General features: G+C 38.4%; 1 protein-coding gene across 9 annotated transcripts in view; it reads left to right on the top strand.

The window, feature by feature from the left end:
- The window catches only part of LOC106083902 (syntaxin-binding protein 5), a 152,644-nt gene extending 130,018 nt beyond the window's left edge, over window positions 1-22,626 (top strand). For 7 of the 9 annotated variants that reach the window (XM_013247197.2, XM_013247196.2, XM_013247195.2 and 4 more), the window contains 9 exons: window positions 5,855-5,971; window positions 7,126-7,248; window positions 7,320-7,442; window positions 9,642-9,926; window positions 10,014-10,122; window positions 10,275-10,361; window positions 10,493-10,588; window positions 19,146-19,270; window positions 19,344-19,864. In XM_013247197.2, coding sequence (XP_013102651.1) covers window positions 5,855-5,971; window positions 7,126-7,248; window positions 7,320-7,442; window positions 9,642-9,926; window positions 10,014-10,122; window positions 10,275-10,361; window positions 10,493-10,588; window positions 19,146-19,270; window positions 19,344-19,600 — 1,322 coding nt within the window. In that variant the 3' untranslated portion in view covers window positions 19,601-19,864. Of the gene's footprint in view, window positions 1-5,854; window positions 5,972-7,125; window positions 7,249-7,319; window positions 7,443-9,641; window positions 9,927-10,013; window positions 10,123-10,274; window positions 10,362-10,492; window positions 10,589-19,145; window positions 19,271-19,343; window positions 19,865-22,137; window positions 22,263-22,337 lie in introns of those variants that run through there. The other 2 variants (XM_013247199.2, XM_013247200.2) reach the window with 2 other exon arrangements.

Here is a 22,626-nt window from a genome sequence, read left to right as displayed (position 1 = left end):
TTTGTTTTAATTAAAATTTTAATTTATCGTTGTTATTAGAATTTGTTCATTAAAATATGATTATTTATATTTGACTTTGATTTTTATAAAATTATGCTTGTCAACACTTATAATTTAAACTTTAATAATCATTCGGTCATCCTCAAAAATAAGCACAATGTTTGTGTTTTGAATTTCCTTATGCGATGGTGGTAAAAATATTTTTGACAATCTCGCTGACTGTTCAACGATTAATCGTTTTCCGGATATACCACTTATAAATATTTATCGTTTTTTGAAACCCTTTACACTGCTCTTTATATCCGGATTTAATGGCTCGATCATCTGTTTTCCCTTTACAAAATCAGCTGAAGAAAGCCATAAATCCGGGTTTAATGACCAGTGTAAACGGTGTTTTGTATTCACTAAGTAACGCTTAAAGGGATACGCCTTTAGGGGGATACTTAAAAATGTAATATAAGCAAAACCTAATGATATGAACCACATTAACTGCCAAATTTATTCGGCTAATCTTCGAAATCACCTGTTTTTCCTTTATAAAACCAACTGATTTCGATGAGTTAGCGATTGAATCAAATGACAAAAAGTTTGAAGTTTTAGCTTAGTACTGACTTCGACTTTCGACCGAAATGTTATAAAAAAGAGGTGACAAAGACAATGCGAACACATCCTTGCCCAAATGTTACTTAGGTAAAGGGTGATTTTTTTGAGGTTAGGATTTTCATGCATTAGTATTTGACAGATCACGTGGGATTTCAGACATGGTGTCAAAGAGAAAGATGCTCAGTATGCTTTGACATTTCATCATGAATAGACTTACTAACGAGCAACGCTTGCAAATCATTGAATTTTATTACCAAAATCAGTGTTCGGTTCGAAATGTGTTCATTCACCGTAACGTTGCGTCCAACAGCATCTTTGAAAAAATACGGTCCAAAGATTCCACCAGCGTACAAACCACACCAAACAGTGCATTTTTCGGGATGCATGGGCAGTTCTTGAACGGCTTCTGGTTGCTCTTCACTCCAAATGCGGCAATTTTGCTTATTTACGTAGCCATTCAACCAGAAATGAGCCTCATCGCTGAACAAAATTTGTCAAAATTTGAACACATTTCGAACCGAACACTGATTTTGGTAATAAAATTCAATGATTTGCAAACGTTGCTCGTTAGTAAGTCTATTCATGATGAAATGTCAAAGCATACTGAGCATCTTTCTCTTTGACACCATGTCTGAAATCCCACGTGATCTATCAAATACTAATGCATGAAAATCCTAACCTCAAAAAAAATCACCCTTTATAAGATAATGTGTAAAACTTTCAGAAATGGCTTATTATATATATAAAAAATATATAATATATAAATATATATATAATCTTGATCGTCTCGATGTTCTGAGTCAACCTAGCCATGTCCGTCCGTCCGTACGTTCGTCCGTCTGTCGAAATCACGATAGAAGTCGAACGCCTAAAGCTAGCCGCTTGAAATTTTGACCAGATACTTAATATCGATATAGGTCTTTGGGGATTGCAAATGGGCCATATAGGTTCAGATTGAGATATATCTCCCATATAAACTAATCTCCCGATTTGACTTCATGAGCCCCTGGAAGCCGCAATTTTTGTCCGAGTCGGCTGAAATTTTGCATGTAAAGTTCCCATACGACTTCCAACAACTGTGTCAAATACGGTCCAAATCGGTCTATATCGGTCTATATCTCCCATAAAAACCAATCTCCCGATTTGAATTCATGAGCCCCTGGAAGCCGCAATTTTTGTCCGAATCGGATGAAATTTTGCATGTAAAGTTCCCTTACGACTTCCAACAATTGTGTCGAATATGGTATATAAACCGATCTCCCGATTTGACTTCTTGAGACGGTGGAAGCCGCAATTGTTGTCCGATTTCGCTGAAATTTTGCATGTGGTGTTCTGTTATGACTTCCAACAATAAATCGGTCAATAACCTGATATAGCTCCCATATAAACCGATCTCCCGATTTGACTTGAGCCCCTGGAAGCTGCAAATTCTGTCCGATTTGGCAGAAATTTAAATTTTGCACATAGTATTCTGTTATGACCAAGCACGGTCTAAATCGACCAAGAAACTGATATAGCTCTCTTATAAACCGATCTCCCGACTTGACTTCTTGAGCCCCTAGAAGCCTTAATTTTCACCCGAATTGACTGAAATTTTGCGCGCGAGGTTCTATTATGACTTTCAGCAACTGTGTCAAGTACGGTCCCAATCGGTCTATAACCTGCTATAGCTCCTATATAAACCGATCTCCCTATTTGACTTCTTGAGTTCTTACAATCCTCGATTTTTATCCGATTTGGCCGAAATTTTGCACATAGTGTTCTGTAATGACTTTCAAAAATTATGCCATACGATACAAATCGGTCAAGAACCTGATATATCTCCCATGTAAACCGGTCTCTCGATCATCCTTGTTCGGTTCCTAGGAGGTTGAATTTTTGCTGGTTTAACAGAAGTTTGGTATGTAGAATAAAATTATGCCCTACAACTTAATTTATTTTGTATAAATTTATAGCAGAATCCATGGTGGTGGGTTCCCAAGATTCAGCCCGGTCGAACTTAGCACGCTTTTACTTGTTGCAATTGGTCTTGATTTTGCCAGAACTCTAAAACACAAATGCTTGTTAAAACAGCTGTAATAGTAGACAACTAAAACTAAAGCTTTAAATGATATCTTAATTTCCACAATATTCAAGGTAAAAGCACCAAACTGCGTTACATTGATTGGTTACGATCTGTTCCCCAATAAATACTGGAGGCCAACGTATCGCAGATATTAGCATGTCTATCTTTGACGCTAAACGCCAGGGTTCGAATCCTTGCGATATCATCAGAAAAGGGACTGAGATCTGTTTTAGACTGCCTGACCATAATACGGTCCTGCACGCGGAGATCCGGACGATCACGGAATGCGTGCGGTGGTGTAGTGCTAACGGGAGGACGTCGAGTGTGAACATCTTTACGGACAGTAAAATTGCCATAAGAGCAATAACAACCAGGACGGTAAGGTCACGAACAGTCTTGCAGTGTGAGAAGGAGTTAACGCCTTCTTTGAGGCTGGCAAGATCTGCACCGTTTGGGTGCTGGGCCATAACGGAGTAAGGGGGAATGAAAGGGCAGACGATTTGGCAGTGGAGGCCAGAGAACTGCCATCGATAAACTTGATTAAAACGAATCCTTTCGGGTCGACGCAGTACAATTTAAGAGCGTGGGCGCTGTGGACCAGCGAAACAGTCGGTAGGACGGCGAAAATCCTATGGGGTGATCCAGATCGTGAGAGGACGAGGCTATTACTGAAAAGAAGTAAAAAGGAGGTCAGTATAGCTTTTGGTGTCATAACGGGAGCATGTTACACTGTGGAACAGCGAAACAGTCGGTAGGTCGTCGAAAATTCTATAGATAATGAGATTGGAGCTTTTCCTATGTCATTGATCGTCTTTTGCGGCTAACAGACACAGGTACCTAGGTGAGGACATGGTACCAGACGTAAACCAACTTAGGGGAGTGATATGAAAAACAATTAAGGGTTTTGTAAGTAGCAGGGAATTTCGAACTTAAAATTTTCTTTTTTGAGGTTAGTTTTTAGAGCGCACAACAAGCCGATTACTGGTATATATTAGGTGTATGTCCATAGTGACATGGGGTGGATTAATATCTGCACCCTCTTTTCAACCTAACCTATTAAGCAGCAGACCCTGCCACTAATTTATCTACCTAGCGTATTTATTTTAAGTACTCTGTTTTCCTCTTTTTAACCCACCACCGAAGGATGGGAGTGTATTCCGTTTGCAACACATCGAAATATCCATTTCCGACCCTATAAAGTATATACATTCTTGTTCAGCGTAAAAATCTAAGAGTATGTACCCATGTCCCTCCATCTGTCTGTTGATATCACGCTACAGTCTTTAAAAACGGAGATATTGAGCTTAAACTGTGAAATCTATACAAAGATTCTTTTTTTTGTCCGTAAGCCGGTTAAGTTCGAAGATGGGCTATATTGGACTATATCTTGATATAACCCCCCATATAGACCGATCCGCCTATTTAGGGTCTTACGCCCATTAAAACCACATTTATTATCCGATTTTGCTGAAATTTGGTACAGTAAGTTGTGCTAGGCCAGTCGACATCCTTCTTCAATTTGGCCCAGATCGGTCAAGATTTGGATATAGCTGCCATATAGACCGATCTTTCGATTTAAGGTCTTGGGCCCATAAAAGGGGCATTTATTGTCCGATTTTGCAAAATTTTGGACAGTGAGTTGCGTTAGGCCCTTCCGCATCTTTCTTCAGTTTGGCCCAGATCAGTCAAGATTTGGATATAGCTGCCATATAGACCGATAACTCGATTTAAGCTCTTGGGGCCATAAAACGCGCATTTATTGTCCGCTTTCGCCGAAATTTGGGACTGTGAGTTGTGTTAGGCCCTTCGACATCCCTCTTTAATTTGGCCCAGATCGGTTCAGATTTGGATATAGCTGCCATATAGACCGATCTCTCGATTTTAAGTTTTGGCCCCATAAAAGGCACATTTATAACCCGATTTCGATTAAATTTGATAGTGACTTATGTTAGGCTTTTCGACATCCGGGTCGTATATGGTTCTGATAGGTCTATATTAGGATATAGTTACTACAAAATTGAAAAATGACTTGTACTTATTAGACCGCTCAATGTTCGTGCCGAATTTTTTCCAAATCGGATCATATAGCTGCCATTGGAACATAATTTATGCATTTTTCACCGTTTTATGGCAAAATGTGGTTAACATATATACCCGAGATGGTGGGTATTTAAACGAACTTAACTTAACGGCTTTTTACTTGTTTATTTTAAGTACTATCTAGTAAAAGTCAGGAATTCAGGTTTAGTTTCTAGTGCAAATATCCAGCGGGATATTTAGTGCTTTTATGGATTAACAGCAAATAGGACTTGCTTTGTATTACTGTATAATACAAATTGCACTAATGCTAAAATAACCAATAGCTATGTTGCTTGAACTACATTTTGCAACTTTATGTATTCTGCCAACAATCAAATTAATAAGTTAAGTTTGGCGATAAGGGCCGATTACAAAACACCATTATATTTAAATCTTAAATTGTCAGCGATACTTATTCTTTATTATATTTTTTTACCTGCTTTATGCAGCATTACAACATTTCATTAATGTTTGATGATAAGTGTGATCTCTTCTTCTAAGTTTCATAGAAAAAAACAAAACAAACAACTATTCATAAGCAAACATCCTAACAAGGAAGATAAATAGTATTCTTTCCCACCCCAAAATTACGCATTAGCAAAAGTGAATTGCCTCAAATTGAAATACCATGCCATGCATACATGTATGTAGCCGACTATACGATTAAGGTTTGACTAGAATGATAATTCCTCATAATGTCTGCTTGTAATGCATTCTTGTACACTTTAAACACTTAACAACGCCATCACCCCCTGTCTCTGTCTCTTTCTCTCTGTGTCTCTTTGCTATGATCAAATTCCAATGTTAGTTACACTTTACATTTCATCATTTCATTTGCTGACACACCAACGCCACCCTCTAACCACACGCATTACCACTATAATCCCTCAATCACTTTCTATCTCACTCACCACGCATAGGCCACAAACCCAATTGTATTTCATATCACAGTTCTAACGCATTCGATAACCAATCAGTCATTCATTATCTTTAACTATCTTACTCTTATTCTCTTTTTCTCTCATTACATTGACAACAACAACAACCATTACAACATTTAAATTAAACATGATTTATATTCATATATTTTGTATGCAATAATTACAGAAAAATTGGATGGGTCATTTTCAAGATCTAGATCATCGTCGATGTCGAGCATCGACATGTCTTCCGCAGAGTCTGTAACCTGTTTGGCTTTTATTGAAAGCTATGCCAAAAAGAATGGTAAGTTTAATAATATGATAAAATGGGATAAAATTACGTCGTAAATTGTTGGCCTGCTTATTTACTTAAACGAAATGTAGATTGAAACCTTCGTATTCACAAAACTTAATGAAGCCTTAAAAAAAGGTTTATTTGACAGTTCTATAAAGGAAATCGGTCAGGATTCACTGAATAAGGTTAAGCCAAGCGATCAGTCGATATACAATTTCATTCATTCTTTGTTTACGTTTTTTCCTATATGATGATATTTGAATCGGCAGATTTGACATCCTTAATGATGTTCATGGGGCCTATCCACTTTATGTTTTCGCAAGTGAGCTAACCATCTACTAGTGAATCCTGGAGATCGGTCAAATAAACCTATTTCAAATCTACATTAAGTTTTGTGAGTACCGTAGTAACGGCACATCATGATCGTACTCATCATGTGTACGTGTTGATTACCTACAGCTTTTGGCAAAAACGGTACATCAATTTGTTCGTTTCCTTTGGTTTCATTTAATTTTTGTCACTTTACTTTTCATTTTATAACTTTATTTGGCACAGAATGTGTTTTTCAACATCTGTCAATTAATGATTACACATTTCTTTGTAAACGGTAATCGATAGACGCCTATCATGGAAAAAATCAAATAATTTTGATTTTTCAACCATGACTGATGGTTCTGTGTACATGTGACGCACAACCTTTGTTTTCACCAATACTATTACAATGGGCATGCTACAGATGTGCCATGGAAACGAGCCATAAACATTTAACGCCTATTATCGATATAATAACAGAGTAACATTATTTTAGAGCTGGCAGACTATCGATTATGGCAACATTCGATATTTTCAATAGTTTTAATAATAAATATCGATAGTATTGATACTATCGTTAATTTCCCATCACCTATATTTCAAACGTAAACGAGAAGTAAAAATCAGGATATTGATTTATATAAAAACAATATCAATACACAGACCAAATAAAACCAAGATTAATAAAGTCAATTGGAAGTCATGAGTGAAATCATTGTATAAAATGTTAGTCTCATCGGATGAAAATTACGCCCTCTATAGGCACAATCTATCTTAAAGAATACATTCAGTGTTGAATTGCTTTTTTCACCGTTATACATGAATATCTTCCCTCATTTATTTTCCCCCAGACATGCTCTCTATAGTCCCAACTTTGTGGGTTGGCACAAGTTTTGGTTCCATACTAACGCTGGTCGTTACCATGCCTGAACGTGAAGTGCGCAAATCTCAACCAGTTTTGGTCACAATTAATGGTAAGGCGTTATTAGATGCTATTATTTATTTGGTAGAGATTTCATATATCGTTTTTGTTTTTTGGTTACAGGCGGTCCAGTATTACGTCTAAAAGGATCAATAACATCAATGTCATTTTTGGATGCTTATGGCACAATTATACCATTTTCCTCTGAACCATGGCGAGATGACAGTAGGGATACAAAAAAAGAACGTAAGTACTTTAGAGCTGTTAAAATTTTCTTTAGCCAGTATAAAATATATTCCCTACGATAGTCCAGAATCCACTTATAATAAAAATTTAACATCGAATCAATTTAACTGTTTTTCACCGAAAATGAACGATTTCGTTCGCTTCTACATCAAAATTAGCGGATTTCATTATGAAGAATATCGTAACATTCGATATTTCTAATAATAAATATCGATAGTATCGATACTATCACTAATTTCCCATTACCTATATTTCAAACAATGATAAGAAGTAAAAATCGGGAGATAGATTTATATAGAAGCCATATCAATGCACAGACCAAATAAAACCAAATAAAACCAAATTTAATAAAGCCAGTTGGAAGTCATAAGAAAAATTATTGTTTAAAAACTTAGCCCAATCTGATGATAATAGCGCCCTCTATAGACGCCTGTTTTTGATGAGTTTTGCAAAAAATTTAACCTTGCCAATAGTATCGATAGGAAAAATATCAATCGATAAGACTAGTGAATGACATAGAACTAGTAATACTGGCTGTAAGTTAGAGCTAGCAAAATTTCGAATGCACTATCGATACTATCGATATTTAAATTGCGATATCGATATTTAGAAATTGCTCCCTCTATAGGCGCAATATATCTTAAAGGATACATCCAGTGTTGGATCACTTATTTTTGTTCAATTTTGCAAACAATTTAACCGTGCCAATAGTAACGAAAGGATAAATATCAATCGATATTCAGATAAAAAATAAAATATGGATAATGCCTTCTAGCGCTGGAACCGATTGATATTTGAGCTGACAAAATTCATGCAGACACGGTAGTGTATGTTGTGTATAGCTATCGGGTGAATGTGGTACTTGGAGAACGACCGCCACCTATTGCACCTGAAGAAATAGACTACTTCCATAAACCAGAATAGTGTCCCGGTTGTGAACTGATACCTGATACGTATCAGACCCAGATACCACTGGACCTTAAACGTAATGTTCTTGGATCTGGATATTCAACAGAACTAAGCAGACGAAAGATATAACACAGCACACTGCTCCAATAACAACAAAAACAAACTCTTATTACGACATTTAAACTTATTATATCCACCACCATAGAATAGGGGTATATTCCTTTAGTCATTCCGTTTGTAAAACATCGCAATATCCATTGCCGACCGGACAAAGTATATATACTTCAGATCGTCGCTAATTTCTAAGGTAATTTAGCAATGTCCGCGTGTCTATCCGTCCGTCTATTGTAATCACGCTACAGCCTTCAAAAATTGAGATATTAAGCTGAAATTTGATATTGAGATATTGAACTGAAATTGAAATTGAGATATTGAGCTAAAATTTTTGCTACACGCAGATTAAGCTCTTGAACGGACCATATCGGATATAGCTTCCATATAGGCCGATCTGCCAATTTGGGGTCTGAAACACATAAAAGCTGCATTTATTATCCGATTTCGCTGATAATTTGAAACAGTGAGTTGTATAAAGATTCCCGACATATAATCCAAATATGGCCCATATAAGACTATATTAAGATATAGCTTAGAGATATAGCATAGAGACCGATCTGCCGATTAAGGATCTGAAGTCCACAAAGGCTTTATTTATTGCCAGATTTCGCAAAAATTTAAAATTGAGAGATGTATTAAGCTTCCCGATATACGACTCAAATATGATTCAGATCGGACTATATTTACATATAACTGTCATATAGACCGATCTGCCAATTTGGGTTTTATAACACCTAAATTCGCTGACACTGTGATTTATATAAGAGTTCTCGAGACCTGAATCAACTATAATTCAGACCAGCCCCTTGCAATGTGCGTTTGTTTATATTCAAATTGAATTAATAAAATACACAAAATTGGAAAATTTCAAGCCGTATTTGGAAATTATGTGAAACAAAAAGAAAAAATAATGCGTGGAAGTGCAGTATGCCTAATTTTGTAAGAGATAAAATGTTTACTGATATTTGTTAACATTCACAATAGGCAGATTTTGGCAATGTTAATGATGTTCATTGGGCCTGTCCACTTTATGTTTTTGTAAGTAACTTAACCTTATATTAGTGAATCCTGGATATGGTAGTGGAGTTATAATAAAATACGACGATTAATATATCCATGGTGGTGGGTTTTCCTTTAAACTTCTTATAATTTTGGATATTTTCGTATCTTTTACAGGAACGCCAACAAAAAGTAGCAGTCGAACAAGTCCTACATTTACACCTACAACTGCCAATACAATATCAAATACATCTGGTGGTAATGTGAGTACCAGTGCCAGTAGCAGTGGTATTAGTGGAAGCGTTAGCACCGGCCTAGATACCATAGCTGATAGACAATATATCGTAATTGCAAGCGAAAAACAAACTAAAGTCTTCGATATTGCAAATCAATGTTGTATTAATCGCATTCAATTATCTGAAATGGATTTTGCGGTTAAAGCAAAAACTATCACAATGAAAGGTTAGTATTCTAGCCATCAATGGCGGCACTTACTACATAGACATCAATGGCGGCAATGAAATATCCTTCTGTTATCTATATTTTTAGATGGAACTTGCCTAGCAACCTATCTTTCCAATGGCCATCTAATGGTACATAGTCTTCCTAGTCTAAAGTTGTTATTGGATACAGAGTTCTTACCACTTATGGACTTAAGGTAAGTACCATTCTTAACGGTTTGCACCCTGCATGCCATTGCTATGTTTCCATATGTCCTTAACATTATCCACTTAGTGTTTCCATTTAGTTATTATTAGTACTGAGCGTGACTGACCCAAGGCTTGTTTTCATTTTTCTTCATTCGCATAGTTTTCAAACCAAATGCAAACAGGGAATTGTGGATCCAATGCTTTCCATATGGGGTCAACAAATCATTGTTCACGAAGATATAACACAGTATGTGTTATACATTTGACCATTACCCAATTTGACCCCCTCTATGTGTACTCAATGTGTTTTTCTCTTTTTGTTTTTTTTTCGCTCTCTTTTATCTTTTTTCTTGGTCTTTTTTGTCTCTTTTTTTATAGAATATCAAAAATTTTTTGCTTCAGTAATAAAGGTCATGGTCTGTACATGGCATCACCCACCGAAATACAAAAGTTTACAATATCGTCAGAGTTTTGGTAAGTATGAAAATAAATTTTTTCAATATATCTTTATATACAGAAAACGAAACAGATCATTATTAGTTACTGTAAAAGGAAGAAAGTTGGGAAAACTAAGATATAAAATAATATCAGATTAGAACAATTCAAACTACTGCCTACAGCCAACCAACTTAAACACTTTCATGAATTATTAATGGGTCGATTATGGATTGAAACTCGACTACAGTTGCATTGCTAGGAGACAAAACCACAATATAAAATTTTGTATAAAGTTGATAACTTTTATCAATTTCATTCAATATCAGTTCAGCTACCAAGAAATTTGAAAAAAATACGTAAATCAATACAAAAATTAAAATTTCTGTAACAAATTTGGCCGTTGGCAACGCAACTGAAGTTGGGTTGCCGTCCATAATCGACACATAAGCTTATCTGTTGTACATGAGTAATACTAAAGTTGCCCAAAATATCAAAGAAAAAACCAAACATTTTTGAAAGCTGTTCCCTTTTATCCCAACTTTATCAACTTTGAGCTCTATGCACTTTTACCAATGATTTTAAAATTTTTGTATGTTTAAAAGCCTCACTGAAATAGTTTATCTTGAAACTGAAAGCACATGTTTTAGAAATTTGCCACCTGTCAGATATGATTTGTTTATTTTACTACTAGCGCCATCTATGTCCAAATATAGCTAGTTTTGGTACTGAAAGTATTCGTAAAGGTTAAGTGAGAAAAGTTTCACTCCCCCTTATCCGGTTGTCGAAGACGAAAATCGACAGCAGTCGTAGTCAAAGGTAAACTTTGCCATTCGTGGTATTTAGTAATTCATTTGTCTTTGTCTGTTTGGTAATAGAAGTATATTGTAGTAAATAATCAAAAAAACATTAAAGTGGGCTCCATTTTCATTCTACAAACACGCGTGACATATCTTTGAGGGCAATTAACGTTTCGTCAAATTTGATTATCGAAATCGACTTACTTGATACTAAAAATGTTTAAAATTTTTCGTCAACCATAATACCATTTTGTAAAAATTACGAAATTTGACTATGCCTTCGACAACCGGCATACTTTTTCTTAAACTGGTTATGACAGAACATTTGTTCTACTAGCCGAACATAGAATAGCGTTCCAAGCCCATCGATCTTCTGCGCTCATTTTATAATTTTTGACACCAAGGGTTGCATATACCACCGTGTTTGCCTTCAAAATACTTATTTGCTGGAGCTTCTTCATCCATTCTGGCGACATGACCTAGCCAACCCAGCCGTTGTATTTTCGTCAAGCACCTCATAGAGCTCGTAGTTCATACAATGCCTCTATTTTTCATTAACGCAAACTGATCCCTATATTTTACAAAGAATCTTTCTCTCAAACACTCTAAGCACTGCCTCGTTTGCTTTCACAAGTACCCATGCCTCGGAACCATATAACAACACAGGTAGTATCAGTGTCTTGTATAGTGTAATCTTTGTCTGTCGAGAGGCGGCCTTGTTTCTAAACTGCTTACTTAATACAAAGTAGTATCTGTTTGCATGCATTATTCTTCACTTTATATCAAAACTTGTGTCATTCGTTTCGGTTACGGCGGTGCCGAGTTAGAGAAAGTTACTGACTATCTCAAAGTTGTGGTTCCCAACTTTCTCCATTTTTTTTATCTGATCAGTTGTACAGGGTATTTTGGGTGTTGAAACCATCCATTTCGTTTTATCTCCATATACTGCCAGACCCATTTTCATTGATCCCCTTTCGATTCTTTCAAAGACTGTAGTTACTACTTCCGGTGACCGACCTATGATATCGATGTCGTCGGCATAGCTTTTGTTGTCTTGTGAGTAGTGTGCCATATCTATTCACATCTGCACCTCGTATAATCTTCTCCAGCAGGATATTAAAGAGATCTCACGGTAGGCTGTCTCCCTGTCTGAAACCTTGTTTGGAACTGAATGGTTCGGAGAGATTCTTTCCTATTCTTACTGAGGTGAGTGAGGAAAGTGTATCAGCAAGAGTCATCCTCTAACAAACATGGCTAGAAATACCGATATCAAGGTTGCTCTATATTCCCCATTCTTGGCATCAGTAGCATCTCAACACTCTTGGTCATACCATAGGTTTCTTGAGGTAGGCTTCCGGTATCCAAGTACGAATTTCGATTTATTTTTGATGGTTAGGTTAGGTAAGAGTGGCAGTCCTTTACGGACTCACTTAGACAATTTTAAGTCCATTGTGATACCACAGTAGCGACAGACCAAGGTTTCTGGCGGGAATCGAACCCAGTGGTAATCCAAGCACGCTAGCAACTCGGCTACCGGGGCGCCCAGTGGCAAACCACTCGGCGCCCCGGCAGTGGTTTGCCACTGCGCCATTATATCATTGGAACAAGGAGTGCTTTCATCAAGCAGTTGGGCCTTCCTCGCCATGCTCAAACGTGTGTCAATCTCTGCTGCAACTAGGTACTGATCCGAATCTTTATTTCCATCTATCACAACGTAATCAATTGGGCTCCTCGCGTTTGATCGGGCGACAGCCATATGGCTTTGTGAATATTTTTGTTTAAATCAGGTGCTGCAGACTACCATGTTTTTTGCCACGGAGAAATCTACTAGCCCCTACCCATTATCGGACGTTATCTAAAGCTAAACTTTCCGACTGTTGGACCAAATATGTCTTCTTTCCCTATCTTCGCATTAAAATCTCCCAGAACGATTTTAATATCATGGGCTGGGCAGCATGTAAAAAATATCATTGATCTTCTCGTCCTTGTTTTTCGTCGAGGTATGGGCGCAACTAAGGCTGATGTTGAAGAATTTTGCTTTTATGCGGATTGTGGCCCATTGTCGAACGTTATTTCGTGGAGGCTAAACTTTCCGACAGTTGGACCAAAGATGTCTTCTTTCCCTATCTTCGCATTTAAATCTCCCAGAACGATTTTAATATCATGAGCTGGTCAGCGGTCATATTCTCTCTCTAGACGCCCGTAGAAAATATCCTCAGTCTTCTCGTCCTTGTCTTCCGTCTCGAGGCATGGACACAAATAAGGCTGATTTTGAAGAATTTGGCTATTATGCGGATTGTGGCTAGCCTCTCATCCACCGGAGTAAAGCTTGAGACAAGGTGTTCAGTCTCCGAATAACCACAAATCCACAACCAATTTCATGCCTCTAGTTATGGAAGCTATATGTTGTTCGTCACCGTTTTGTGCTGTGCGCAATTCCCGGTCCATCGCACTTCCTGTAAGGCGCTGTACTTGTACTTCTCCAATACATCCGCCAGCGCGTATACTGCACCATCTCTATAGAGATTGCTGACATTCCAGGTGCAGATCCGCAAATCATGACCCTTTTTTCGTTTGCGTGAGTCGTTAACGTTAGGGGGTCCGTTTTTATTCCTTTGTTTCCCAGAGTGAAAAAAACAGGTTGTAGTTTTGTGGCATCGCACATTTATTCCTCTTTGTCGCGAGCCGCATGCTCCAATATCCGACGCTCGCCTCCAGCCGTCCCTAACCTGGGATCAGGTGCTGATGTTGGCCATTAGTTATTTGAAGGCGCGTATAACTCGCCTTATCATCTCGAGCATCATTAGCACTCAATATATAATTAAAAGCCAGTGCCACCTGACCCCTTACTGAGACTCTCCTCTCGAAATCGCTGACTGCCCATAAAACTGCATAAAACGAAGCCTTCCACTAACCACAACCGGTGGACGCGCCCGGTAGCTTTCAGCTAAGCTTCCCGTGATAATGAGGACACCACACAAGTCGGAGCTCAAAGTTTCAGCCTGTGTGGTGCTCATAGTTATCCCGTGTCGGCCAGGCGACAAACGGCATAAGGAAGAATAATTCTTAAGGGCAAAGGGTCCTGGAGATGGTAAGGGAGTAGAAGAAGGCAGACATCTTAGTAAAGCAATGCGTAGGTTACGAGGGTCTTGGAGATGATAGGAGGGAAAAAGAAGGCATACAACTAGGCGATAACGGCCATGGGATTTCCATCGTTAAAATATGGGAATGCGAAGGGTATAATGTCGGTACAGTCCGAACGAGGAGCACGGCCATAACACTTTGCAGTAGTTAAGCAGTCGGAAAGACGGAAATAATCCTATAGGTAGATTACAAACATCACCAGACAAATCTAGAGGCAGTTAATACAGTGCACATAGGGTGATTTCAAGCGCACATAATCCCATGGCAGCCGGTTGGACGTACCAGATTGACCAGATGAATTCCTTTCTTCACTGCTACAAAAACAAGCGCACCTATTCGATTTACAATTTACACAGCATATGTAGAGTATGTGGGAAGGATTTAGGAGAATTGAATAGAAAATGATTAAGGGAAAGGAAATGCAACTTTACACAGTATATGTAGAGTATGTGGGGAGAATTTGGCAAAATTGAAGAGAAAAGCATTAAGGGAAAAATAAAGTCCACCAAGAATTATATTGGGCTAATATCCCCCAGGGAGCTTTTACATGTTTATACGCTCCACCCTAGGAGGGGAATTTATTAACTACTTGCTGAAACTTGGACTAAAAATGTTTATAAAACCTTCAATTGATCACACCAAAAATGATATTATATACGTTCATAGTTTTATGAACATATTACGTTTCCATGGACATACTCAATGTCATCGCGATGAACAATAAGTGATTAAAAACTACTGTGGTGTTCAAACAAATCCTTAAGATTTTTTAGTGCGAAAGTAGTGTAGAGGGTAAGTGTTCGTGTACATTTTACATTCAAACGTAAATAACAAATACTTAACAAAATCATGCTCAAAATATTAACAACTCTAACAAATAGTATGTAACTTAAAACTAAATAACATGTAAATAACAACATGTTGGCAAAACCAACCAAAAATTTAAGTTAGCCCAATATCCTAACAGGATTCACTAATAGAAGGTTAAGTCACAACAACCAGGATTCACAAAAAGAAGGTTAGGTCACTTGCGAAAACATAAAGTGGATAGGCCCCATGAACATCATTAAGGATGTCAAATCTGCCGATTGAAAATGTCATCAAATAGGAGAAAACGTAAAAAAATCGGCTGACCGCTTGGCTTAACCTTATTCAGAGAATCCACTACAATAGCATAAAGTGGATAGGCCCCATGAACACCATTAAGATTGCCAAAATCTGCCTATTGTGAATGTTAACAAATGTCAGTAAAAAATTTTTCTTACAAAATTAAGCATATTGCACATCCACGCATTAATTCAAATTTTGTGTATTTTATTAATTCAATTTGAATTTGAATATGAACAAAAGCACATTGTAAACAAGTTAGAAAAACGCAAACAATGACAAGTTTGAATAGCTCAGTGACGAAAATTCAAAAAAATTGTATGTCGACTGATCGCTTGGCCTAACCTTGTTAAGTGAATCCTAACTAGAAAATAGAATTCTATTAAATGCTCCGTATGTTTAGGACTTGCATATGCCACTAAAAACTTGGTAGTGTTTATACCCAAGCTCGCCAAGTCTATCCTTGTGTGTGTTAGCCGCGAAAGCCATGCAAGGACATGGGAAATGCTCCAACGTCTCATCATCTTCCTCACAAGTCCTACCACATCATCTTCCTCACATGCCACACCTATTCTGCATAATCGTGTTCGTAGTCCTATGTCTTCCGTTATGATATTGAAAGCTATATTGCTCTCCTTCGGTGTTAATAGCCCCGTCTTCTCACGATCCAGATCTCCCCGTAGGATTTTCGTCGCAGCACCGACCGTTTCACTGTTCCGCAGGGGTTAATCTCAGCTCTGTTAGGAAGTTTACTGCCCGCAGGGATGTTTAAATCAAAGTCCTCGCGTTAACACCATACCACCTCACGCATTTGGTGAACGCCCGGACTCCGCCTGCAGGACCGTATTATGGTCAGACAGTCGAAAACAGATCTCAGCCCCTAGGCTTTAATCCATCCGTGTAGGATGAACTTACAGATGGCAATACCAGAGTTCCGTCAATCCAGAACTGTGCCGCTGGCAACAGTACGCCCACTCGACCTCAAGTGGCGTCTCAGGTACAATCCAAACCAATCCAAACAATCCGAAACCTCTTCCATTCCTTCCAGGTTTTCTGTCGTCAACACGATTATACATCGATGGTATGACCTGCTCCTATCCTTTATCCATTCTTCCATCGCCTTAAGTCCCATAGCCGAAGCTGCAGCCTCACACTTTTGTTGTGTTCTATTTTCGTCTGCTTGACTCTGTTGAGTATCCAGGAACTCTTCGACTAAGATGGGGTACGTCTGGATCCCTCTGGGTGGGTCTGACCGCGCAGTTAAACAGGTGACGTGTGTCGTGTGGCCCCTGGTCACAATCGGGACATACATCATGCACGTTGACATCAATCCTTTCTCTGTAGCTAGAGCTAGAACTACTCCGGTTTTCCGGGTAAATTTTTTCAGGTGCAATGGGAAATGGTCGTTCTCCAAGGACCATATTCACCCCGTAGCTATTCAACGCATCTGCTACCGTGTCTGCGTGAATGTTGTCTAGACCCGCTTGATCTAGAGGTTCTTTCTCGTAGCGCTGAACCTCACGCTGTAGATATATCTTAACGCTTCAGGGCGGTGGATACCTATCCACAAGATGATGATTTGGATGGTCTGTGCGACAACAGCCCAGAAGATACTGCTTAGACAGCATGCCAGTGTCTTCGCGCAAGTAGGATCTTTGTCTCCTGATGGAGGTGGTTCACATGAGAACTGAGTAGACAGCCCGTCGCATTTCGAAGGGTGGCATTCTGATAGATCTGAATATAATTTCACCGCGTGTCACAGAGCTGACGAGACCACACTAGCGCTGCATAACTTACCACAAACCGGCCACAAGGTTTGACAGCACCCCAAGTGTTTCTGGCAATTGACTTGAAGAACTTGTTTCTTCCTTTGACTTTATCGCAAATTGTTGTGGCATGTGGGGAGAATGTGTAATAGCTGTCAAATGTGACGCCTCGTATTTTGGTACACTTGATGGTCAGAATCATTTCTCCATCGACCATCACTTTCCATTCAGTATTCATCTCACGCGTATTTGCAGTGAAAAATGTGACTGAAGATTGGCAGATATCTTCAGATCTCTTGTAGCGAAATAAGCAGCAAGTTCGTTGAGGTAACCGTTCAACCTACCGCAGGTGTCATCATGGCCGATGTAGCACTGGATGTTAAGAAGACGACTGAGGAAGATCAGTATTGCTTTCGGTGTCATTACCGGACACATAAGATTTCCAACACACCTTTGCAAAATAGGAGCGGCAAGTGACTGCGTGTGTAAGGCATGTGGGAAGAATGACATTTCCTATGCCATGCCGGGCTTTCGCAGGTAACAGACTCCAACATTTGGACATGTGGGAAGAACGACATTTCCTATGCCATGCCGAGCTTTCGTAGGTAACAGATTCCGACATTCAGGGGTGGATACAATATTACACTTGAGCTAATTAAGGGCCATAGACATTTTCAGCGGCGGTTATCCCGTTCTAATGCTGGCGACATTTATGAGGTACTATGCCATGTAAAAAATTCTAGCCAAAGAAGTTTCGCACTGCGGTACGCCTTTAAGCCTAGTATTGACTGCATTCACATCGAAAATGCCTATTAAATACAAACAACAACACACAACAAAAACAACAATACTGTTGTTGAAGCAGAGTTGATTCGACCCATTTTGTGAGCATTTAATTATCCTTATGCATCGCATGATGTTCGCATTATCTTCATCACAATTTTTTTTATAGTGCTTTTGACAGCTGTTCGTGTGAAAAGTCGAAGTCAGTACTAGGCTTTAGGTGTCGGCTATAAAAAGGTAGCACTCATTGATATGTGCAAGTTTGCTCCTGTTCCTTAATGGAATGTTCATGGGAAAATATGCATTTTTTACTACATCCCTATGTGTGTTTGTTCACATTCAAATTCAAATTGAATAAAATATATAAAATTGAAATATTTCAAGTCGTATTGTAAAAATATGTTAAATAAAAAGAAAAAAAAAGCGAGGAAGTGGAATATGTTGCATTTTGTCAGGGTAAAAACAATTTACAAACATTTGTGAACATTCACAATAAGCAGATTTGGACAATCAAAATGATGTTCATGGGGTCTATCCACTTCGCGTTTTCGAAAGTATTATTGTACTTGTATTATTGCATCCAACATCAATTACATTAAACTAACCTGCGATTTGAATCCTTTAGCTCCCAGAAACTTTATTTTTTATATGTTTGGGTGGACATACGCAATGTACACTTTTGCTCCTCATAACCAAGTATTTTTCTCGCCAACAATCGTTCCCCAATTCTTGGAGTTTTTCCCTCTTAAGGTATTTGGCTATTTGGAGTACCGCCCATTAAAGGTAATCCTGCCTATTAAAGGCTATCGTGGCTGGATTGAATTCCTCCGCGGATTAAAATAAACTTAAACTGTCTGCTTGTTTAAAGGTGGTATAACTAATCATGATCTGCTATCGTTTTATGTTAAACCAATTAATTTGTAATTTTTACAACTAACTGCACCTACTAACTACATCCTACCTACTAACTCTTACTATGTGTGTATGTCTTTGCAGTCAATTTATTTTAGATATGATGGGATCATTGTACACGGTTCAAGAGATGCCTGAACAGCCAAAGGAGAGTTTCTTTAAAGGATTATTTGGTGGCGGCGCCAAAAGTCTGGACAGAGAAGAACTATGTAAGTACCATGCAACCTAATCTATGAAAATGAGAAAGTTAACATTGGTCATCGTGTTTTCATTGCAAAACAGTTGGAGAACAAAGCGGGAAGGCAAACCGTTCTGTAGCTAAACACATTCCGGGCCCAACACTCGAACAATTGAATCAGAGAGCTTCAACAGCGGCATCCGAAATCAGTCGCGCCCATCTATTGGCAATGGAACGCGGCGAAAAACTTAATATGCTGGAAGAGCGAGCCGAACGTATGGCCAATCAAGCTCAAGATTTCAGCGGCACAGCGCATCAATTAATGCTTAAATACAAGGATAAAAAGTGGTACCAGTTGTAAAATATCTATTACAGGAGCCAATTCTACCACAGTTATTGTAATATTGCTTTTATAACAACAACAACAAAAACAACAACAACAAACACTTTCTACTACATTAAAGTACACTTATTTAATTTCTGTTTTCAAATCGTCATGTTATTTATATATTAAAAAAAAAAACAAAAACAAAAAACCAACAAAAAACAAAGTAAAAATATATTAAACTACAACAAAATGTTTTTAATAAAATATAGACCAATAAAACGTGTTACAGATTTACAATGCCCGTTGTTTTTATTTCTTTACTAGCCGAACCGGGCCCGCTCCGCTGCGCCTTGTTTAACTCTCTTATGTCTTTTTAGGTTAGAGACACTTCGCCCTGAATACGGATATCGAATTCGTGCTATTGTAGCCAATGACGCTGAACGCGTTCGAATCCTGGCGAGAACGTCGGACAAAGCGGTGGTTGTCCCCTCTTAATGTTGACGACATTTGTGAGGTACAATTCCATGCATGGTCATTAAAAAAATGTTCCCCAAAGAGGTGTTGCATTGCGGGACGCCTTTCGGATTCGGCTAAAAAAAAGGTCCCTTATCATTAAGTTTAAACTTGAATCGGAAAGCACTCATTGATGTGTGAAAAGTTTGTCCCTGCTCGGTTACAGATGTTTTTAAAAATTAGGGTAATGAGAAGTGCTTTTACCTCAGACATTTCGACTCAAATATGAATATCAAATTCGTGCTGCACTTCCAAATCCCTTTAATTTGAGCCCCATATTGCCATGGGCGGTAAATATGAACCGTATGGAGGGTGTGTGGGGGCTATTGCGGGCACCGGCACTTTGCACTGAACATAGATATCAAATTCGTTCATTATCCCTAGCGGAAATGAAGTTCAGTTTAGGGGGTGCTTTAGGGCGTACTCCAAAACACTTGGCTCAAAAATTGGATTTCAAATTCGTTGTCTACTCTCAAATACCTTTCATTTGAGTCCCATATTGTCATAATGGGTCAAATAACCCATTTAACGTATCTTTAGAAGGAAAAGCGCCACCTAGACTTGAACACAAATTTTAATGTCATATTCGTAATCTTCTCCCAAATACCTTTCATTTGAGTCCCATATAGCCATGGTCGGCTAATATGCCCATTTGGGGGTATTTGGGGGTGGGTGACCTCCTATTACTTGGACCTAATGATTTATGCCATATTTGTAATCTACTGCCTAATACTTTTCATTTGAGTCCCATATTGACATGAACTTCAAATATATCTGTTTAGAGGAGTTTTGGGGTTGGGGGGCCCGCTGGATACTTGGACCCTTATTTTAATACCATATTCGTTTTCTGGTCTCCAATACCATTCATTTGATACCCTTATTGTGCCCATCGGACCACTTTCGGATATGGGTGCCGTTTTTGGGGTAAGTGGAAGGATGCGCCTCCACCCGATATCTAAAAATTATATAGCCTATCATTCCTTCCAGACAAACGTACTCAATCTATGACAATTTTAAGAAAATCGGTTAAGTCAAGTATCATATAGTCATAAAGAGTCTAATTGCGTTTTTGAGGGTTGACGTGACCCCTTATACTTCGATCTGATTTTGTATGCCAGATTCGAAATCTACTCCCGTACCAAATGAAAATTTGAGCCCCATATTGAAATGAACGTCCAATATATCTGGTTCAAGACTTTTTATCATTCTACAGGTGAACTTGTAGAATGATGAACAGATGTTGAAGGTGGCTAGCTACCCAGGTGACTCCACGGGGTAGCTAGCTACCTTCGGTGGTTTGTGTCCCCATTTGAAATGATGGAAGACCAAAATAAGCCTGGGTTTTGCCAAGTCAAAACCAATTAGAACCGTTGCTTGGTATCCAACATCCCCAAGTCACCCCATAGAAAACTATGCTCCAATTAACTTCTTGAGCTGTTAGAAGTCTCAATTTCAATGGGATTTGGCTGAAATTTAGCTCGTAACATTCACTTAAGGCTTTCATCGCCAAATGTTTTATTTTAGTTTTATATAAGTTCTGAATAAATTATCAGTGCAGGTTTGTATAGAATATCTGTGTTCAGGATTGCCATGATGTTTTTTTCACATTGAAGTGTGGTGGCCACGCTGCAGAAATACCTCTATTGTGAATGGCAAAGTCTTAATACATTTATTTGACTTCGATATTTGCACTTTTCCCTTGTATGATTGTGACACGTTGCCGATCGGTATTACCATCTGATACCATTTTTGCGTTGTATTTTTGTACTTCACGGCTTGCGTATACAGTACTCAAATAAAATACAGCAACTACCTACCATTTCGCCTTATCTCGCCTCGCCTGCTGGAAATTGTATGTCACAGTGGCTATTATGCTTTTTAGAGCCCGCTATCTCCAACTCAATTGTATTCTACGTAGGATTAAAAAGATAATTAGACTATCAACTTATTTAGAGATGATCTATCTAGTTATGATCTGCTATCGCCAATCATTTTATGTTCAACCAATAAATGTTCTCCACTAACTGTTACTATGTAACTAACTGTTATCTTTGCAGTCAATCTATTTTAGATATGATGGGAACATTGTACACGGTCCAAGAGATGCCTAAACAGCCAAAGGAGAATTTCTTTAAAGGATTATTTGGTAGCAGCACCAAAAGTCTTGACAGAGAGGAACTATGTAAGTAACATTTTACACATCCTGTGAGAGAACGACAACATTTGTCTTCCTTTTTGAATTTTCTTCCGTGTACAGTTGGAGAACAGAGTGGAAAGGGAAATCGTTATGTTGCTAAGCACATTCCGGGCCCAACACTCGAACAACTGGATCAAAGGCCTTCAACAGCGGCATCCGAAATAGGTCGAGCACATCTTTTGGCAGTGGAACGTGGCGAAAAACTTAACATGATGGAAGAGCGAGCCGAACGTATGGCCAATCAAGCTCAGAATTTTAACAGCACAGCGAGTCAATTGGTCCGTAAATACAAGGATAAAAAGTGGTACGAATTGTAAAATTTCTAATGCAGAAGCCAATTCTACTACAT

This window comes from Stomoxys calcitrans, chromosome 4 (genome assembly GCF_963082655.1).
Source record: "Stomoxys calcitrans chromosome 4, idStoCalc2.1, whole genome shotgun sequence".
Lineage (NCBI taxonomy): Eukaryota > Metazoa > Arthropoda > Insecta > Diptera > Muscidae > Stomoxys > Stomoxys calcitrans.
Note: the sequence above shows the minus strand (reverse complement) of the source record. Positions and strands in the feature narration are given on the sequence as shown.